The 22,257-nt window shown below is 42.7% G+C and overlaps 1 protein-coding gene across 1 annotated transcript in view; it reads left to right on the top strand.

Annotated features, from left to right (window-relative positions):
* LOC121879324 (protein O-linked-mannose beta-1,2-N-acetylglucosaminyltransferase 1-like) overlaps positions 1–14,212 on the top strand; it is a 40,394-nt gene extending 26,182 nt beyond the window's left edge. Inside the window, exons 4-9 of the mRNA XM_042385929.1 lie at positions 843–1,059; positions 4,136–4,205; positions 5,388–5,490; positions 11,306–11,377; positions 12,762–12,871; positions 13,104–14,212. Coding sequence (XP_042241863.1) covers positions 843–1,059; positions 4,136–4,205; positions 5,388–5,490; positions 11,306–11,377; positions 12,762–12,871; positions 13,104–13,335 — 804 coding nt within the window. The 3' untranslated portion in view covers positions 13,336–14,212. The remainder of the gene's footprint in view (positions 1–842; positions 1,060–4,135; positions 4,206–5,387; positions 5,491–11,305; positions 11,378–12,761; positions 12,872–13,103) is intronic.
* The last annotated feature ends 8,045 nt before the right edge of the window (positions 14,213–22,257 follow it).

Raw genomic sequence — 22,257 nt, 5'->3', positions numbered from 1 at the left:
TTATAGAATCCAGTCTCATTAAACATACCGAATCCGTCAACATGAATTTGAGTTATGGTATATACAAACTGGATAATTTCGTAATTAAGAAGATTTGTAACCAGGTGAGAAGGTTGGGTCATCTTACCCTCTTACCTGACTACCGACTGTTGCGGTGCTTTTTGAAGATTAGTAGGGTCATTACCTAATACCTGACCATTGTGGACTTGATCTCACCCTCCTCTACTGTATATATATATATATATATATATATATATATATATATATATATATATATATATATATATATATATATATATATATATATATATATATATATATATTAGATGCATCATTATGTATAAAAACATCACCACTCATAGGAAGTAGGTAGTAAGCAGCTACCAAACAGGGGGGTACTACCGGCTGGGAAGATATTGGAAGCATACTGTATTGTCTAATGGTAGACCCTGCTGCCATATGGTATCACGAAAATTGCCTCATTTACACACAATTGCAGGGTCTCAATTGTTTCTCTTACTATTGACAACACAACATACATATATTGTTTCTGGCTTTTGATCTTTTTTTTCATTTTTGTATTTCTTTATTATTTTATTATTATTACGGTGTTATTATTATTATTATTATCATTTTAATTTACAAATTTATTTTCAATTTTGTATTTTAAGTTTTATTTACTATGAATTATTATTATTATTATTATTATTATTATTATTATTATTATTATTATTACATTTTCGCCCCCTAGGCCCCGATGTGGGTCAGTGATCTGTGCCCGGGTGGGCTAATCCCCGTAAAAAAAAAATCACTTTCAGTTGAGAATTCGCATTCCTCTACAGACACATGACTGGGACTACTTCATGGACACGAGCGCCATCAGGGGAAGGAGAGAGTGTGTGGTGCCTGAGGTGAACCGCTCTTACCACGGAGGGGGATCTGGCCTTCACCTCAGACTCTCCTGGTCCACGGAGCACCACTACCTCGCCCGACCGTATAACCACCACGCCAGCATCACCTTCATCAACCTCACCAGGCTAGTAGAGGCCTCACCACCATGTATACCTTATTACACTAATTTTGAAGTTGTTGTTAGTAATACAATATAGTAATAGTGGAGGAATGTATGTATACCTGTAAAACAAAGAAGGGATAAAGCCAGGTGGATGAATCACAGATCTAGGAAAGTATGCAAGAGGAATTACCAAATATGGAAGATATACCAGTGCACAGGGCATCATGCAGATGGATTATGTAGTATACATAAGAGCCCTAGAAGTGGCCAATCAGGATATTAGATCAGCCAAACGGCACTTCGAAATGAAATTAGCCCAAAACATTAAGAAAGATCCCAAGTCCTTTAATGTATATGCCAGGATTAAAATGAAAACCAAGGATACTGTCGGCCTTGAATAGAACGAAAACAAAATGGCCCTGAAGGATGACAGACAAACAACTGATACCTTAAATAAATACATAGCAACATTAATCACAGATGCACTACCGCCTGGGAAGATATTGGAAGCATAATGTGTTGTCTAATGGCAGACCCTGTTGCCATAAGGCATCACAAAAATTGTGACCAAGTCCCGGGTTGCTGATCTGACTTTCTGCCTTATTTGCACACAATTGCAGGGTCTCAATTGTTTCTCTTACTTTGACAACACAACATACATATCCTTTCTCACCAGTGATCTGTTTTGTTTTGTTTTCTGTATTGATATATGGTTATTTTATTTTCGCCCCCAGGCCCCGATGTGGGTCGGTGACCTGTGCCAGGGTGGGCTAATCCCCGTAAAAAAAAAAACTATGGATAACATGCCAGTGCCTAAGAGAATGTACAGTATACCTCAGAGGTGGAAAATAAATTAAGAGAGATAGCAATTACAGACGAAATCATCATCAAAAGGAAAGTAGCCAGTTTGAAAGAATTTAATCCCCTGGAGTGGACGGAGCACAGACCATGGTGATAAAAGATGCAAGGCTTTCGACAGCGTACCGCATGAAAGGCTGAGAATTAAAAGGAAGGGTACGGGATTCGGGGAAGTGTCCTAGCGTAGATCGGAGAATTTGTGCATGATCGCAAGCAGTGTGTGGTGATTATTGGTTCGAAATCGTCATATGTACCTGTGACAAGCGGGGTAACACAGGGCAGTGTATTGGGCCCTTTGTTGTTTATTTGTTTCATAAATTACCTACAGGTAGCTGTACACTTTTTCATACAAATGTTTGCGGATGATGCCAAGATATTCAGGGAAATTAAGAATCAAACAGACTATGAAAAGCTGCAGAATAATCTCTCTGAGTTTCAAGAGTGGTCGAAGAAATGGCTGCTAAGATTCAACGTCACGAATTGTAAGAGGGTGCACATGGGTCGTACCAACGGTAAGAAGGAGTAGCACATGTCCCAACGGGACGGAGAAACTGTATTAATAGAGACCGAATGCGAAACGAACCTGGGTGTGTACATTGACAATGAACTTAAGTTCTTGGGCCATTGTGAGAAGTTTAGATATCTAGACGATCCCTCGTAACGATTTTAAAGAAGTGAAGTGCTTCCCCTCCTGGAATACTGTCATCTCGTCTGGTCTCCGAGATATGCTAGGGACTGTCAGTTGATTGAAAATGTCCAAAGGAGGGCCCCACAGAGATTAGAGCGCCTGCATCTGCCTAGCTTATACTGCAGACGGGCATGGGGCTACCTAATTGGGGTGCATAATCATCTCAAAGGGCACTACTCAGTCGAGTGTCCATATACCTAGAGCTGGTGGACGCCCGCCCCACAAGGGTTCACAGCTCAAGGTTGAAGAAGCCACAAGTCCAGAAAACTGTGAGGGCAAACTTTTTCAGAGTGAGAATTGTAAACTCTTAGAACAACCTGCCAAAGAGTGTTGTGACGGCACCGATTGTGAGCTCTTTCAAGACCAGACTTGACGCCACTGGAGCAGCTTCAGATACATACAAGAGCCCGTGCAAGCCCAGTACTTGCCAACAGTGCGTAACAGAGACGTGGCCGCCAGCCCAAGCGGCTAACGAGCCGATTAGTGGTGAAGAGGATATAGGTAAGAAAAACGAGATTTGCACCCAAATAAGACTCTTATTCTGGAAAGCGCATAGAGACTGAAAATTAGCCAACGTCACACAAGTATACAAGAAGAGTAGGAAAAGTGCAGCGGAAAACTACATGCCGATCAGCAAACTTTTTGAGAAAATTCTGTGGGACACCATCATTCAACACCTGACCGAATACAGTCTTATCAACGCACCACAACACGGTTTCATCGAAAGAAAATCCTGTCTGAAAAACTTACGTCCCTTGAAACGGTAACAGACTACGTGGACCAAGGCTCACCAGTGGATGTTTTGTACATAGATTTCTCCAAGGCGTGTGACCAGTCCCACATGCACGACTAGCCTCTAAGATCTAGGCACATCGCATCATAGGCAAGATATTGAAGTGGGTTAACAATTAACTCGAAGACACGGAACAAAGAGTGGTAATAAATGAAGTACATTTTGAATAGAAAGGGGCTCTCAATAGAGTACCTCAAGGCTCTATTCTTGGACCCACCCTTTTTTTGACCTACGTAAGCAACATAGATGAAAATATATCGCCCCACATTATCAAGTTAGCGGCTGAAACGAATATAATTGGGAGAGTAGTTTTTTAACATTGCGAAATACAAGACCCTACACGTTGGATACAACAACCCTAATCACAAATATTCTGTTAATAACACTTTCCTGGATGATGTCAACAAGGAGAAAGATCTTGGCGTTGTGATAGATCATTTAACGAAGGCACAGCAACAAGAAGGAAAAGCAAATCGAAATCTGAGAATTAGAAAGCGTACTTTTGAATGAAAAAATAGGAAAATGCTTCTTCAACTGTACAAATCTTAAGTACGTCCCGGTCTGGATTAATGTATACAGGCATGAATACTCTGCCTCCAGAAAGATCTACCATCCCGAGAAAAGGTGCAACACAGAAAAACTAGGATGATTCCGGAACTGTCATCTCGATTATCCAAGTAGACTGGGGGCCTTAGGATTAACAACCCTTAAGACAAGACACAATAGGACACATCTCACACAATGTGCTTGAATACCTCTCACGCAAGTGTGAATAACAAAGCGTTCGGCCAGACCAAGGTCTATGTAGAGCATGGAGATATACCCTACTATACCTCCATGATGTTAGAAAGGTCGGACGGCGCACAGGTGAGGTCCGAGGCGGGCGGGAGTGATGATTTCAGATGATCCACTCTGCCTGCGTCTCCTTTTACTTGACAAGTTGATCCCAGTCTTACCCGGGCCATTTGTGTGTACACAGCACTGTCTGAGGCAATCACTATAATATTAACTTTGAGAAGCACGAGTCCTAAATGTTATGAATATTTGAGAACTAAAAAGGGAATTCCTTTGGCGAGTAAAACAACGTTTAATGAACAAGCCAAGAACTTTGCATGCGAGCCTGGCACTTTACACTCTGTGCTGTCATTCAATAAAACAAAGTCTGACACTTTTAGTCCACTTGAAAGGTTAGCTGTGATATCATTAGATGAAATGGCCATTGCTGTGTAATCAAGAAGAGGACTGGGCTTCAAAATAGCCCTTGACAAAACTATCTTGAACAGTGAAGGAATCCTACACAGGCTACTGGCCTCCTTCCGTCGGCATGACCACCTCTAGTGGGTGGCCATTAGGTAAATAAGGTGGGTGATCTTAATGGTGATAATTAATAGAGGTTCGCTCGGTTACGCTCATACTTTTTATGTACACATGTATTTTTCTAAGGTGATTTGTAGTAATTAATAAAGATCGTTGTATCATAACAGAGAAATCCTAATTAAGGCATTGATACAGCACAGTACAGTACAAGTTTGATAAAGTGATTACAGTCATTAATACAACACAGTAACGTGCAGCGTTTTTTTCTGTACTACAGATATTATTATCCCGCCTGCAGCTGTGAGTCAGGGTATTGATTTCGGTCTTTCCTGTCTGAGTGTCCCAAAAATAACTCGAGAACAGGTTTGCGGATTTGCACCAAATTTGGTCGGTTTAATGTGACAAGGTCCACATGATAAACATTTGGTGCAAATCTCACCAACAGTGACCGAGTGAAGTCATGGAAACGGTTCGCGAAATGATCTCAGCGTTATTTTGTGTGTGTGTGTGTGTGTGTGTTAAAGAAATCGATGATATGAGACAGTCTCCAGCAGTAATTACATAAACTGACATTACATTACACTAGTTTTACATTCACTCTTCCATGGCATCGGATCGAGGCCAAGGTTTGCATTGTACTGTATCATCCCTGTATAGTAATTACACTGTACTGCACGTGAACACGATAGTTAAACTTTAGTTTGGATGTGTTGCAGGCTGCTACAAGAGGAGTACGAGAGGGAGATGGTGTCGCTGCTGAGGGCCGCCGTCCCGTTACATGTAGACGACCTGGCGGACAACAAGATACAGTTTTCACCTGTAAGATCAAAAGACTTAGTGTCTACCTGTCTCGGTATATTATTATCTTTACTTTTCTCTCGCTTTTGTACGAGGGGATCAGGTGGTACAGAAGCTTCAAAGAATAAGAGAAAGAAGTACAGTAGTGAAAGTAATCAACAAGTAGACATATATATACACATTTGCTCATACACTGAATTTATGCATTGTGAATTTTAGCATCATTTGACAGTAAATAAATCCCTTATTATATATTACAATTTTACGGTTAACAAATTTATTGGCTGTAAGGGCCTGGGACTTAGGGGTAGAAATCCCTTACCAGGCTAATCAGGATCTTAATAAAGGAAAGTCAAGGACCATGGTTTTCTGAGGAATAACAAACAACCGTTTGAGATTGACATCTCTTTACTATAAAAAATATAACACAAAACTCTGACACCACTCAACAAGCATCAGGTAACAATTACGGGAGTCAAACAATTAATGCAGTAAACAGTTAATGGAGTCAAACAATTAAGGGAAGCAAACAATTAAAGGAAGCAAACAATTAAAGGGAGTCAGCAATTAATAGAATCAAACAATTAATGGAATAAAACAATTAATGGGAGTCAACAACTGATAGAATCAAACAATAGAAGGGAGTCAGCAATTTAAGGAATCAAACAGTAGAATCAAACAATGAACAGATATTTCCTACGACAGTGGCCCTGGGGAAGGTTCTGGAACACGGTGATCCACACTCAGGGGGAAGCGTCCATTCAACTCCACACTCGAGCGACAGCGGCAGATGTCTTGATATGGCAGGAGAACACCGGGGCACAGACGGAGGAGATGAACTGACGGTCGTTGTATGGGGTAGTGGTAGATGACCAGAGAATTGACAGTCGATAGGTGAAGGGCTGGGGACACAGCCCACGTGTCCTAAGCCCTGATGAGATCACAGCCAGAATTTGACAAACAGCGGAGGAAGGTAGTGAATGCACTCACGGCTGAGCAGGATCTGCTTGTGACACAGGTAGACGCTGCCGTTCTCACCTCTGTCCACCCCCCCCCCCCTCCAAGTGTTGGTCGCACCAGCAAACGAGAGAGTTAGACGCGGTAACGAGCAGAAAGATCGTTTCCGCCCTTACACAGCTCCCCCAACAAAAATCTACTGTAAGGTAGATTAAAACTTAAGATTAGTACACAAAGCATAATCATCTTACAACAAATGATTAAATACACATATCAAAATAAAGAAGGGTCTTATAAAAGAATAGGTGGAACTTGATGTCCAAAACGTAAGGCCGTATCAAGGAACTGCACGTGGGGTCCACTTCAGTCCAGGTTTACGTTTGGGCCTATTTCCAGTCGTAGAGGATTCTTCTATCTCGTCAGATGTTATCAGCAATTGGCAACTGAGATCATCAGAGTCTGGCGCCCGAACTTCACAGAAACTTTTGCAGGGTAGTGTCTCGACTATCTCCAGCTTGGGAACGTCGTCAAGGACACGAGCAATGTGGGTCCTGCAATTATATTGCCTTAACAAATTAGCTTGGTGTAATTTAGCCTTCTTAGAGGAAGGGGGGTGAAAACGGTCCAACAAAATCTATGGCTACCCGAGAAGATGGTTCTGCAATGACGGGTAAGGGTTCAAGTGGAATAGGACGGACTCTACCCTTGGCGGACATACGGGGGCACTGATCACAACTCCTACAAAAAGCTCTAATATCCGCTCCCATACCTGGCTAGTAAAACTGATCAGCAAACTTCCTATAAGTTTTCCTACGAGGACAGTGTCTTGCTAGAGGGCTCTTGTGAGCTACAGAGAGAATGTTACTGCGACAAACAGCAGGGACAACAAGTAAAACCGACCTACATTGGCTGGTCGCTTGGATGACACACAAGACCTGTGTGACACCCCATTAATAGAAACAAACTTGAAAACCGACCCATCTCACCTGATCCCCCTCCCCGGAAGTCACCTTCTCCCTAACCCGTTTCAGAGTGGCACACGAGTTTTGAAGCTTGGCGAACTCCCTGGGAGTCACAGTCAGTGGCAACAAATTCGGCAGAACCAGGGGATGCGGTCGTTTCACTTTCGCCGACCGTGTCTCCACAGCTTGGACCCTTGCTGGAGGTGTGGTGGCGTGTGAGGGTGGCGATGTGACGCCGGCAGGTGACGAGTCGTTGTCGGCAGGTGGCGAGGAGGGTGGTGCTGGTGGCGAGGAGACTGGTGCTGGTGGCGAGGAGACTGGTGCTGGTGGCGTGGAGAGTTTTAAAGGTTCCGGGTCGTTAGGGTCACGAACACCGGGAACATTACCAATGAGGACACTAGCAAATTTAATGGGAACTCTTATCACATTAGACCAACCAGTGAAATAGGGGCAACGCAGGTAGCACCTAACAACAGGGAACTGGCCAACACGACCTAAATAATCGGCGACACTAACCTTCGGGCAGCTAGAGATGTCAGCGTCAGGCAGGGCTTCCTCAAAGACAATAATGCACGAGCAACCAGTGTCCCTGATGAAAGTAAATGCCCTAGACCCATTTATTGTTCCACTGACACAATAACGGGGGTAGCTCCTGCCTTCCAAACAGAATCCGACTTTGTGGCTGGGCTGATGAGTGTCAGCAGTCTTGAAGGCGAGGAGATTCCTGGGGCAGCGAGAACGAATGTGCCCTTCTTCTCTGCAGCTGTGACACTTCACGGCTGGTGAACTACTCCTGTGTACTCCTGGGGATGGTTCCTCGGAGGACGGAGGCTTCGCAATCTTCACTACAGGAGGGGAAGACTTAGGGTAGGCGTTGCGAGCAGACGCCCAGTTGTCGGCAAGACGAACAGCTTCTCCAAGCGTCGCTGGCTGGTGTTCTTTGATGAAAATTCTCAAGTCTGGAGGTAGAGAAGACAAAAACTGATCTAATATCATGAAGTTAGAGAGAGACTCTAATGTTTCTTCAACCTCTCATGCCTCTAGCCATTGTTGAAACAAACGACCCAGGTGAATCGAAAACTGCTGGTACGTTTCTCCCGCTCTAATCTTCGTTCTGCAAAAATCAACACGATAACCGTCAGAAGTCTTGTTAAATCCTCGCAAGAGAGCTTGCTTCAACAAGAAGTAATCTCTGGTGATGTCGGCAGACAGGGACGCGTAAATCTCTACCGGCTTACCACCCAGTAGGCTACCCAACCTTACAGCATAGCTATCTGGGTCCACACCAAGCAGCTCAGTTACCTGTTCAAACCTAACAAGGTAGGAGGCAATGTCTTCTCCTTCACGGTACACAGGCAAGCTGGGTTTTACCACACTGTCTTGTATATAGCCAGAGGATTCTGGTCTATTTGAATCATTAATCCTAGCTAGTTCTAGGTCCTTTTCTGCCTGCAACTTAGCTAATTCGACCTCTCTTTCTCCATCTCTCTGACGTTCCTCCATCTCTCTTTCTTTCTGACGTTCCTCCAACTCTCTCTTTTTCTGAAGTTCCTCTCTCGCTTTCTGACGTTCCTTTCTCTCGGCATATACTGACTAACCTCAGTACCTGTCAGACCCAAGGCCACCTCTTGACCTTTCAACTCCTCAAATCTATGCATAATGATCCGAAAGGCCAAGAGCAAAAAGAAAAATACACAACTTACCCCGCAAATAGCCAAAGATAACTTACCTAGTGGCTCAATCAAACCAATAAATGATTTGATCCGACTGGAGGAAACCTTGTTTCACACCCAGCCCAGTGGAATCACCTCAGGATAAAGAAACCGCACCAGGTGAAACAACAACAAAAATGCTCTGACAGCATCCACAGTGCACCCCAACCAACACTAATTAACTTCCCCAAGTACAAGGGAGAGCAACAAAAATTAGCACAACAGAAGGAAGGGATAAGCACTGAACAACACTTACTTACGGGCCACAGACAGCAAGCGGCGCGCACACGGCGACTTACAACAACACTGGAACGAATGTTAGCCCTCAGAAACCAAAGGTCAGAGACAATCCTGGCAAGGTCACCACTTGTAAAGGGCCTGGGACTTAGGGATAGAAATCCCTTACCAGACTAATCAGGATCTTAATAAAGGAAAGTCAAGGATCATGATTTTCTGAGGAATAACAAACGACTGTTTGAGATTGACATCTCTTTACTATAAAAAATATAACACAAAACTCTGATACCACTCAACAAGCATCAAGTAACAATTACGGGAGTCACAATTAATACAGTAAACAGTTAATGGAGTCAAACAATTAAGGGAAGCAAACAATTAAAGGAAGCAAAAAATTAAAGGGAAGCAAACAATTAATGGGAGTCAGCAATTAATAGAATCAAACAATTAATGGAATCAAACAATTAATGGAATAAAACAATTAATGGGAGTCAACAACTGATAGAATCAAACAATAGAAGGGAGTCAGCAATTAAAGGAATCAAACAGTAGAATCAAACAATGAACAGATATTTCCTACGACAGTGGCCCTGGGGAAGGTTCTGGAACACTGTGATCCACACTCAGGGGGAAGCATCCATTCAACTCCACACTCGAGAGACAGCGGCAGATGTCTTGATATGGCAGGAGAACACCGGGGCACAGACGGAGGAGATGAACTGACGGTCGTGGTATGGGGTAGTGGTAGATGACCAGAGAATTGACAGTCGATAGGTGAAGGTCTGGGGACACAGCCCACGAGTCCCGAGCCTTGATGAGATCACAGCCAGAATTTGACGAACAGCTGGGGAAGGTAGTGACTGCACTCACGGCTGAGCAGGATCTGCCTGTGACACAGGTAGATGCTGCCGTTCTCACCTCTGTCCACCCCCCCAAGTGTTGGTCTCACCAGCAAACGAGAGATTTAGCAGCGGTAACGAGCAGGAAGGTCGTTTCCGCCCTTACATTGGCAAATCTTGGAGTACTATTTGCCTATTCTGAGTAATTCAGTCACGCAGGACAGAGGTTCATACACAAAGAAATCTAAATAGATCATATTCATTAAAAGTATATATAGGTCAGAGTCATGTGGGTGATATCACTGTTCACTGCCACAAAGGACAGTGGTTCAATACAGTAGAAGTCATTTTCAATTTGAGGACTAATCAGTGTGGGCTAGCCAATTTTGGATAAACAGCAAGAATGTCCTCAAGCACTCCTAATTCAATGATACAATAAGCCAGGTGGCGTGAAGTCTTTGACAGTGTCACATTCAATAATATAGTGTTCAAGTGTATGCTTTAAAGGTTTATCACAAAGTTTACATGCTGAGTGCTCTGGTATGGATACAGCATCACTAACTTGCCAGATGTGTCTGTATCCTAGCTTAATCCTGGCCATGACTACATCACATTGTCTGGTTTTATATATTACTAGTTTCTCTGACCTTCTCACAATCAGTTTCCGCTAATATGGAATGTGTGAATCTGTCTCTCTGGTTCACTTAAGTTGGAGGTGTAGAAGCGCATCTACCTAGTTCATTCAACTACTACATAAAGCTGGCTGCCAAAATGAAGACGAAATAATACTGAGACTATTTCATCACTGGGTGTGTTCTCTAACCCCTCAGTTTTAATGGGGAGGGGGAGTACTAGCCCAGAAATCTCTTTAACTACTTCTCAACAGTCACTTGTGGCCTAGAAACTATGACCTCATGTGAAGTAAGGAGTGGGGATAGGTTTACAATTGGAGGCAGAGGGAGTGAGAGTAAGTTGTCAGTAAGGTTATAGTTCCCAGTGTCTGTAGCGTAAAAGAAATAAGATTGAGGGATTAAGTCCCCCGCGTCCATAGGCTGAAGAACATGGGAAGGAGAGAGCGATATACTGTACATGTTATATCACTCAGGTTATCAACTCTCCTTACTTCCAGGGTGGCGTGTACGTGATCTCTGCCGATATGAAGAGCGACAAGGACACCCTCGCCTTCAGGGACATTGGGGATGTGAGTCGCTTGCAGTCTTCGTACCTGTTTGTCAAAAATTCTTAATTATATTATTGTCGTCATTTTAGTGACAATCGTAAGATGACGCTTTGAAACACAAATAATTGATTTCATAATTGTTATACCTCCATAGAAATTAATGCTTTTATAGTCATTTCTTATGACGTCTTTCGGTGTCTTAACGTAATCAAATTATACCTGAAACAAGTTACTTGAGGTTAGATAAATTTGTAATGATGATATTGTAGGGGTATCGTGGTATAATGTTGTCTAGCAGTCAGGATGGATGGAAACTCTAATGTGGTTTTCTTGTATAATATAAGTTATATGATAGACAGTCTGGTGCTGGAGGTGCCGTGTGGTGAGGAGCTGCTCAGTAGAGACGTTCTGTGAGTAGCGTGTTGAAGGAGGTAGATGTGCAGGAGCTTCGTTAGAGAAGATGTTGCCTGTTGCTGGCCTCCTGGTTGAATGAATGCTGACAGAGTGGAGCTTGCTGGAGGAGGTGTTGCTTGTTCAGGAAGATGGGCAAAATGAGAGCCGGTTGGTGAGGAAGCTCAGAGAAGGACAGTTGGTGGGTCGCCATGCTCGCTGGCGGGAGCGAGGACCGCCAGGCAGGCGGAGGAGAGGCTAGGGCCGCCAGGCAGCGGCGGAGGAGGAGGTGTTGCTTGTTGTAGAAGAGAGGCTAGAATGAATCTCAGTGGAGAGACAGAGCTTATATACCCAGCAGTCGCGAGTCCTCTATGAGTCATGTTGGGAAAACCCGAGAAGTAACCTGTCTTTGGCTCTGTTGCTAGGATACGGCGGCGCATCTGGTGACGCCGCTCGTTTGGTTGCTAAGGAAAGCGGCGCAGGTGGGATGCACCTACGCAGTTTGTAGGGGAGACGTCCACTACAATATCCATTTATCGTTTATAGTATACTTATCTAAATAATTGTTATTTTATGAAAATAAGTTAAAATCGTCAAATATAATACAAGAAATATATGGAAATTTAGTCCAGTCACAAAGGTTCGTACAGTGAATATTTATCGCTAGTGATGACGTAAAAATGCATCTAATTATTTTATATAAGACACAAAAAACATCCCAAAATAACACCAAAACAACCCTGAAACTACTTTAATTCCAGTTACACGACACAAAGTTACAGTACAGGATTTATGGGGAAAACCCAGTTCCCTAATTTTGTCAGACGTGAAGTACACGTAAGCAGTTAAGATAGTCTCAGTGTAGTTTTGATGTTACTTTGGGGGGGAATTTTAGGATTTAGTTCAAGTCAGTTAGTTAGTTGTATTTTTATAACTTCACTTACGAGTAACATTCAACATTTAGTGTATCTGATGTCTCCTTACGCTTCTCTCTCTTATCTCTCCCGTCCCACAGAAATTGGGTGTGTGGAGTGGTGACGCACGGGACAGTCACCATTACAGCTGGCGACTTCACTATCAGAATGCTACCCTGCTAGTTGTTGGCACCCCGATCTCCAGATACACGTAAGTCATCATACAAGTCACCATCTTGGCCTCCACATACATGTGTGTGTGTGTGAAAACATAGCTACTAAAGATGTTTATAATAAAGTTTCTGAGAGACGAAAAATCAATGCCATGTCAACTTTGAGCCCGTGATGTAACCTCCGTTTTAGCGTGACTATTATTAAGTAAACAAAAGAATAACGCCCCATTTTGTATATTCTTCTGTTTTATATAATTCTCCCTCTGTCAGGCATTTCCTCAAGAGGGGGACGCCGGTAGTAGGAGCGTCACCGAGCACTGAGCGCGACCTAGAGGTGCAGGATTTGTGGAAGAGGTTCACTGCCCCTCTCCTCACACACTACCTCAGTCCCTTCATGCCTGTAGGAGCGCAAATGGTCAACCTGGTGCCCCTCACTCTACCTTCAAGTCCTTCGGCAGCATCTAACTCATCATCGTCGACGGGCGGAAAGTCATATTATTGATCTCCTCAAGTGCGCGGATTAGCATCTTCTCCATCGGCCTCACCATCGTAATCAACATCTCCTTTCGCCATCACAATCTTACTTACCGTCACCACCATCTTCCTCTCCTTCTCTTACCATATTATTTACTATCACAAGAAGTTCACCATGAAGTCATATGCTTCATCTATCACCATCATATTCACCAACTTAAAATCATCACCATTTCTTTCACCATTTCCTTACCATCCTCACATTCTTCGTTACCATCATAAAGGTCTTTCTCATCATTCCCAGTATTGTTTTTCACAATCATGACTACCTTACTCACCGTCATCGTCATCTTCCTAACCACCACCATTTCCCAAATCATCATCAACATCATCATATTATCATCATCACCATCTTTCTTACCACCACCATCACTAACTTCCTCACTACTACCACCTTCACTGTCATCACCATCTGTTTCACCATTACTCCTATAAACCCTTTACAGGACACATGTGAACGAAGGAATGTGTACAAAGACAAATAGATTAATGATAAAATAAGAATTTATATATACAGTACATTATGAATAAAGTTGTGATAGAAATGTGATAGTGATGTTGGGTAGTGTGGCAACTGATGTGATGATGATGTTTGGTTGTCATGGTAACTGATGGTGATGTTCGAGTGTCATGGCAACTGATGGTGAAGTGATGGTGAGTTGTCATGGCAACTGATGGTGATATGATGATGATGTTGGGTTGTCATGGCAACTGATGGCGATGTGATGGTGATATTGGGTTGTCATGACAAACCTAAGCCTTTTCAAGTCTCCAACTACAGCTTTTATACCTCTTTCCGTTCTAAGGGAGGTGTATGCGCCTACTGCAACACACGTACAACTATAGCTCGACTCACGGCTCTTGAATCTTTTCTGCATGATGTCATCTGGCTCAAAATATCTCTACCATCCATGACTATTTTTCTTTGTTTTCTATACTGTTCTCCCAACTCTACCAACTATTTCGAACTCTTTGACTATCTCACTTTTTGCCATGAGTCGTTGCTATCCACACACCCCAACTCCGAGATCCTCTACCTAGGGGATCTCAATGTACATCACAGAGAGTGGCTTGGCTCTGCAAGGTATGACCCAGGTGGAGCTGAGGCACTCTCTTTTTCCTTACTTATTGATCTGGAACAATCAATTAAACACCCTACACGTGTTCCTGATCGACACGATCAACTTACTAACATTCTTGATTTTTGTTTTACCTCTGACCCCTCACACTATCCATACTCAGTTTCTGCCACCTTGGGGTCTTCTAATTACAATCTTATTTCTATTAAATCAAACTGGGCACTACCACCTCCCCCACCCCCCTCTAAACGCCAACTATGTCACTATCGGAGGGCTAACTGGCAATCCTTGCGCGAATTCTTCTCCGACTTTCCTTGGGATGAATGTTGCTTTTCTACTCGGGATGCCTCGGTATGTGCTGACAGCATTGCTGGGATTATACAGGTTGGTATGAGTGCATTTATCCCATCTTCTACCAAAATCATGGTTTGATCGCTCCTGTTATCTTGCATGTATGGAGAGAGATAAAGCCAATCTCTTTGGCACCTTATTCTCCTTTAACTCCTTCTTAGACGATTCCAACTCTATCCCTCCTACCCCTGCTCCTCCTACTGAACCTGTGCACTTTCCTGTAATCTCCACTCGTAGGGTTGCTGGTGTGTTGTCCATATTGGATGTGAGCAAGACGAATGGACCGGACGGAATACCCCCTTGTGTTCTGATGGAGTGTGCTGACATTCTAACCCCTGTGCTTGCTCGTCTCCTTCGCCTTTGCCTCAAAACACAAACTTTTCCTTCTTCTTGGAAGCACGCCTCGGTTCAGCCCATCCCGAAGAAGGGTAACCATTCCAATTCCTCTAACTATCGTTCCATTGCCCAAACTTCATCCCTCTCTAATATTTTCGTAACTATCTTAAACTCTCATTTTCTCCGTCACCTTGAACGCTTTTCACTTTTGCCGGATCACTAATATGTCTTTCGCCAGGCGAGTCCTACTGGTGATCTGCTCTCCTACTGCACCCATCTTTGGTTATCTTCTCTTAGAGATTATGGGGAAACTTTCGCTGTGGCCCTCGACATCTCCAAAGCATTTGACAGGGTATGGCACAAGTCTTTGCTTTTTAAACTTCCCTCTTATGGTTTCTCTCCCTCCATTTGGTTCTCTAATTTCTAGCTTCCTTGAGAACCGATCCATGGCAGTTGTTGTCGAGGGATCTATCTCTAGCTCTTTCTCTACCAATAGTGGTGTCCCACAGGGTTCTGTTCTTTCACCTACTCTCTTCCTTCTTTTTATCAATGATGTACTTTACACTACGACTAATTCTATCCATTCTTACGGTGATAATTCTTCTCTTCACTCTTCCCCACATTTTTCCTTCCCCCTAATTCTCAAACTAGATCTGTTTCTAGAGCTGATATCATTTCATCTATCAATGAGCATCTGTGCAGCATCTCCGAATGGGGAGGTAGAAACTTGGTTAAATTCAATTGTAATAAAACTCAGTATTTACCTATTACGTTTTCCAAATTAGATGATCACATTTCAGGACGCAATCATTCTGCCAAATTCTAAAAAGATATGCTAGGGCTTACCATTTCCTCCTCATATGTCATGGACGCCACACATCCACAACATTGCTAAAGCCGCCTCCCGAAAGCTGCGAATGCTGTACAGATACCGTAGATACTTCACTACTGAGCAGTTGCTTCAAGTTGGAATACTGCTCTCATATCTTGGGTGGCTCTTCTTCTGTCCAACTGTTAGATAGGGTGGAATCAAGGGCATTTCATCTTTTTGACTCTCCTCCTACTCGTGCCTACAGGAGAACTCAGGTTCTCAACTGCCTTACCATGTTAATATTGTTATTATTATCCACTCTGTATCTGTGTTTTTCTGGCTATATAAACTGTTTCAATTCAATTTCAATTCAATTAGTTGATAATTTTTCTTCCCTTTCTCTTCGCCGCAATGTTGCTTCACTCTTTCTCTTTTACAGGTACTTTAACGGGCAATGTTCGGTGGATTTGGCATCCTGTGTACCGCCGGCAAGGCCGTGGGCTCGTAAAACTCGTCTTGCCTGCAGTGCCCACCGTTTCTCTGTGGATGTCGGTCACACTAGAATAACCCGTTATAGTACATCCTTCTTTCCTCACACAGTCAACATAAGAACATAAGAATGGAGGAAACTGCCCATACTGGGCATTCCCATTTACACCCAACCCCTGTTGCTTATATATATCCATCCAACCTATGTTTGAAGCTATCCGGATTGTGGAATGCTCTGCCTTCTTCTGTGTTTCCATACTCATACAACCTGTCTCACTTCAAAATTCTGGTTTTCCGGCATCTTCCAATTTACTCTCAATAATACAACATCCTAAATGTATTGTAACATGGAAACTATGCAGAATCTGACATTTTACCATAGAGACATTGTGGTTTAGAATTATTCAAGGATTTCATCCTCCAATTTAATGTACTCTTTGCTGAATCACCCTGTATAACTATGAGTAATATTTCTATTACATATAGTTCTGTAACTAATAAAAAATAGGTAATAACCAAAAATAACCCTGTAAGCCATATAACATGTTAATTCATGAGAACATGGAAGCACACCATGAATGTACCCATGGTATCTGCAAAATCCCTTTAGGTATTTTCTTCATCAGTCTCCTCTATATCTACTGGTGGTGCAGTGTCTAGCGACAGTGGTTCAGGGGCATTGGTAATATCCTTGACTATGGCGGTGTTCAGGCCTGAAGTAGGAGGGCATTTATAAGTTTTCACTTCCATTTTTCCAGAAGAAGCCAAGACTTAAGCCTTTGGGGATCTATGACTCGACGCAATGCTGCAATGCGTGTAAAGTACTGTGCCCATCCCGTATATTAACATTGAAATCAGCATTGTCAAACACAAACTGCAAAAATCCACCGAGTTCATGAGAGGAGAGGCCATTTGCAATCAGAGAATATTCATACCGTTGGACTTCCTTGTAGTTAGAGCAAACTCCTATGTTGTGCACTGTGCAGTATATGAATGAGCTCCCTGGACCTATACTTTTGTGCATAAACACAGCAATGCTGAGAAGCAGTGGTGAGATGTATGACCGTGGTCTGGTGGCAGCTATGATGGCCTGCTTTATTGCATGGCACTTGCGCATAGCAGAAACTAAGTCTGTCTTGTGTGGTTGTACAGCAGAGTCGATAAAGCAACTCAATGTTGCTGGAGTAAGGTCATCTTCAAAAATTGTATGTGAAGGATATGAATCACAGTCATACACTTTCATCTGAATATCCTCCCATACAATAGCAGCTGCTGCCTCTACGATCCTCTTCCCTTCATCGTCCATGTTTTTGTATCTTTCATTGTACCAGCTGTCATACATAATGTTGCTTGCATTGTTACAGAAGCTGAAGATGCAACTTTTGCCTGTCAGCTGGGTCATGATAACAGAGTTACTTTTGTTCTTACTTTCGCTTGAGGTGTTTTAATGTGCGGCCTTCTTCATTATTGATAAACTGGGACATAATGTGATGTAGCTCACTGAGTGAGTACTGGCATTCTTCATCATTGTCCAGATAGTCACAAAGCCCAGCAAATGCATGTGCTTTTAGAGTGTCCTCTGGTCGACCAGGCTTGCTAATGCTTCAGGTCAGATGTTTGTTTTTTACAGAATTCCAAACAACACATACTGTGGTACCGTGCTTCTGCAGCAACGAGAGCTATAGCATTGTCAAATCTTTCGAGGATAATTTCACCTTTATAGTCATTGCGTTTAATTGCTCTGCATCTGATGGTGTCTTGGAATCTCAGTGTCCTCACTTCAAGTACTACTTTTCTGCTCTTCAGTGCTGTTTTTTTATCAATTGTTGCTTCTCTCCACAGAACGTGCAATCTCTATTTAAACTGAATTTTAGTAGTGATGAACGAAGTCTTGGAGTTGAAGTGGTAGGGGCAGCAAGTTTCTGTGTGGCATCATCACGTACTGACTTTACATATACCTTGATGCTACTGGGACGTGTGTAATCCTGCTGCACAAAGCATGTTGTTACGAGTTGGGGATTTAGAATATAGTTAAAAGTCTACCCAGATCCCAACAGGCAACAACAATAAAAGAACAAAGACAATCGGACTATAAAAGGGTAGACAAAGGATGCGAGTTTTTGTTGTGTATAATAAAGTACCATAAATTCCTTAACAAAATATTCAGCTTTCTATAATTTACCCTTAACCATACTTAACCTAAACATTAACAATATATACATATTTATACAACATACAATAATTTGAAGCAAGGTGGAGGCGGGGAGGCAATATAAGATTACAAATACTTAAGTGCGGAGCTGAGATGGCTGACGAGTAAGGCTGAGTATTGTAGAAGACGGTAGGTAGTCACTGTGCCGTAGGTTTCCAGGATAGGTGATCCTGTGGTCACTTCCCAGAGTGAACTGAACTCTCATCGAACTGGAGCTGACGAGGAAGACTTTGAGGAGGTGACGCAACAACCAGGATATGGAGAAGGGAAACCCCGGAGTGGTAACTAAGAGTAGTCATACTCGAGTTTCGTCCCTAGATGGCGTTGCTCGTGGTGCTGGGTAGGTAGATCAGGACAATAGATGGCGTGGTTCGTAGTGCTGGGTAGGTAAATCATGACAATTGGTGGCGTGGTTCGTAACAATGTAGTCTCAGGGGGCACACGTTTTGAAAGTATTCAGCAAGACCATCATTCCGCTCAGCACTAGATTTCAATAGCGTATCGAGTCCTCTTTTCACATGAACAACGTCACCAGAGTCCAATGAAAGGCCACATGCTCTATACCACAGTTATTGCTCATCTTAACACCTGTAAGAAAAGAAGAATACATTGATTAACTTGTGAACACCTCTGGCTTCATCATTCTCAAATAATATACAATGTGACAATGTGTGCAATATCAATTCGCCTGCACTCTCGTAAATAAATTAATTTGCAGCTGAAAATAGAGACAATATGAGGACATGTACTTGGCATAATATTCCCAGACTAATATAAAATCACAAAATGAGATTAGAAAAGACATTTCATAACGTTAAAGACAATCAGGAATGACTTTTGGCTGACTGGTGGTACCAAAAGAGCATAGAATCATTGGAAATGTGCAACTGTAGTATTTGCTAGGCAACAGTGTCAGTTTCACTGTGAAACAGAAAGGGGATGTTCGGGGACTTTAAGTATGTCTTAAAGAATATATTGGGGAGCTTTTCTGAAATTTTCAGCTTTATGTTAATTTTTTCCAGCTTTCTACAGTCACAGAGCTAAAATTACTGGACTAATAGTTGCATAGGCAACTCAGTAGGGCGTGTGTGTGTGTGTCCCTCAGGAGGTCAGGGCTGTAGGGCATGTGTGTATGTCCTCCAGGAGGTCAGGGCTGTAGGGCATGTGTGTGTATACCCCAGGAGGTCAGGGCTGTAGGGCATGTGTGTGTGTGTCCCCCAGGAGTGGGACCCTATAATGTGGAGGAACATAAAACTCTCCAGCAGTTGGTGTAGAAACATATTAAAGCAGAAGAGATTGCAGCAGGAAGAAAATAAGAGGATTTTTTGTTGTTGAAGAAGCAGTTAGAATTAAAGAAAACAGAGTATGAGGAAATGGCTCAAAAATCAAGGAAGAGCAGAGAGGCCTTCCAGCATCAAAAATAGAAGCGTTTACTCTCCCTGAAAAACCAACTAATGCAATTAAAACTAATAAGGCAAAACCAAATGGGTGAATATTACATGGGAATGAAAACTAAATATTTTGTTTGTATTCAGGGGGATTCAGCAAAGAGTACATTAAATTGGAAGATGAAATCCTTCGATAATTCTAAACCACAGTGTCTCTATGGTAAAACGTCAGATTCTGCATAGTTTCCATGTTACAATACATTTAAGATGTTGTAATAATGAGAGTAAATTTGAAGTGAAACCCCCATAGGTTTTTGAAATAATTTATTCACAGATCTCTACAGTGTGACCCCTCTTTGTTACAACACAAAGGAGATGTTCGAAGTTGCCTCCTTCTGCCTCAATGCAGGCCTGTACACGCCGTACCATTGATTGGCTGATGCGTTCCAGAATGCTCGCACCTGTCACGAACACGTGGGCATATGCAGAATCTGACATTTTACCAGAGAGACAATGTGATTTAGAATTATCCAAGGATTTCATCCTCCATTTTAATGTACTCTTTGCTGAATCACACTGTACGTTTATGCTATTGCTATTGGAACCCCACTTGCCGGTAAGTATTAAATTTTGAATTCTCACACAATACAGAGCAAAAAAGCTTACCTTCTAGTTTATTTTCTCTCAATACTGGCGCACAATTAAAGATATCAAACAAATTCAAGTTTAGTAACACCTAATATAGACATACATAGTTAATTTTGGTACTGTGTATTTTAACTATAAGTCGCTCACGAAATGAGTAACAATGAGAGAAATTAAGTTAAATGTGGTAGAAACTTCCCGGGTATGTGTTTCCCCGGACCCACCAACTCAAAAAAATTTCAGTTTTTATTTTTATTTTTTAAAGACCCAATCATATCCCTGTGCTAGGTTGTCATGACAACTGGTAGTGATGTGATATTTTTACTTTACTTCACTTTTATCCTCTTCACCACTGATCGGCTCGTTAGCCGCTTGGGCAATCGGTCACGTCTCTGTTACTTTTCCTTTTCTTTCATCCTCTTCACCAAATGATCGACTCGTTAGCCGCTTGGGCGATCGGTCACGTCTCTATTACGCACTGTTGGCAAGTACTGGGCATGTACCGGCTCCTAAATGTACCTGAACCTGCTCCAGTGTTGGTCAAATTTGGTCTTGAAAGAGCTCACACTCGGTGCCGTCACAACACTTTCTGGTAGATTGTTCCAAGAGTTCATAACTCTCACTCCGAAAAAGTTTGCCCGCACAGTTTTCTGGACTTCCGGCTTCTTCAATCTTGAGCTGTGACCCCTTGTGGGACGAGCGTCCTCCAGCTCCAAGTAAGGACACTGGACTGAGTAGTGCCCCTTGTGATGCTTATACAACTCAATTAGGTTTCCCCTTGCCCGTCTGTAGTATAAGCTAGGCAAGTTTAGGCGCTCCAATCTCTCAGGGTAGCTGAGGTGCCGAAGTGCAGGCACCAGTCTGGTGGCCCTCCTTTGAAATTTTTCAACCAACTGACAGTCCCTAGCATATCTCGGGGACCAGACGGGGAGACAGTACTCCAGATGGGGGAGCACCTCACTCTTGAAGATCGTTACGAGGGACGGACCGTCTAGATATCTGAACGACCTTCTTATAACACCCAATAATTTATTTGCCTGATTTACCTTCCTCTTGCAATGGCCAGAGAACTTCAGCTCATTGTCAACATACACGCATAGGTCCTTCTCACATTCAGTCTCACATAGTGCAGTTTCTTCATCCCATTGGGACATATGATACGCCTCCTTGCCGTTGGTATGCCCCAAGTGCATCCTCTTACACTTCGTGACATTGAATCTCAGCAGCCTTTTCTTCGACCATTCTAGGAGCTCTTCACAGTCCGCTTGGTTTTTGATTTCCCGAAATAACTTGGCTTCTTCTGTGTTTCCATGCTCTTACAATCTGTCTCACTTTAAAAAGCTGGTTTTCCGGCATCTTCGTAGTGTAGATTAATACAGTATAACCTTTTTTTCTATATTTACAATTTCTTTCCGTTCATTTTTTTTTCGCCCCCCAGGCTCCGTTGTGGGTCGTTTGACCTGTGCCCGGGTGGGCTAATTCCCGTAAAAAAAAAAAAAAACCATTTGTTTGGAGGAGTGTACAATGTCAGGCATGTCATTTAAGAAATAAAGAAACAACAGCGGGCCCAATACACTGC

Source organism: Homarus americanus, unplaced genomic scaffold, assembly GCF_018991925.1.
Source record: "Homarus americanus isolate GMGI-L3 unplaced genomic scaffold, GMGI_Hamer_2.0 scaffold16894, whole genome shotgun sequence".
Lineage (NCBI taxonomy): Eukaryota > Metazoa > Arthropoda > Malacostraca > Decapoda > Nephropidae > Homarus > Homarus americanus.
Note: the sequence above shows the minus strand (reverse complement) of the source record. Positions and strands in the feature narration are given on the sequence as shown.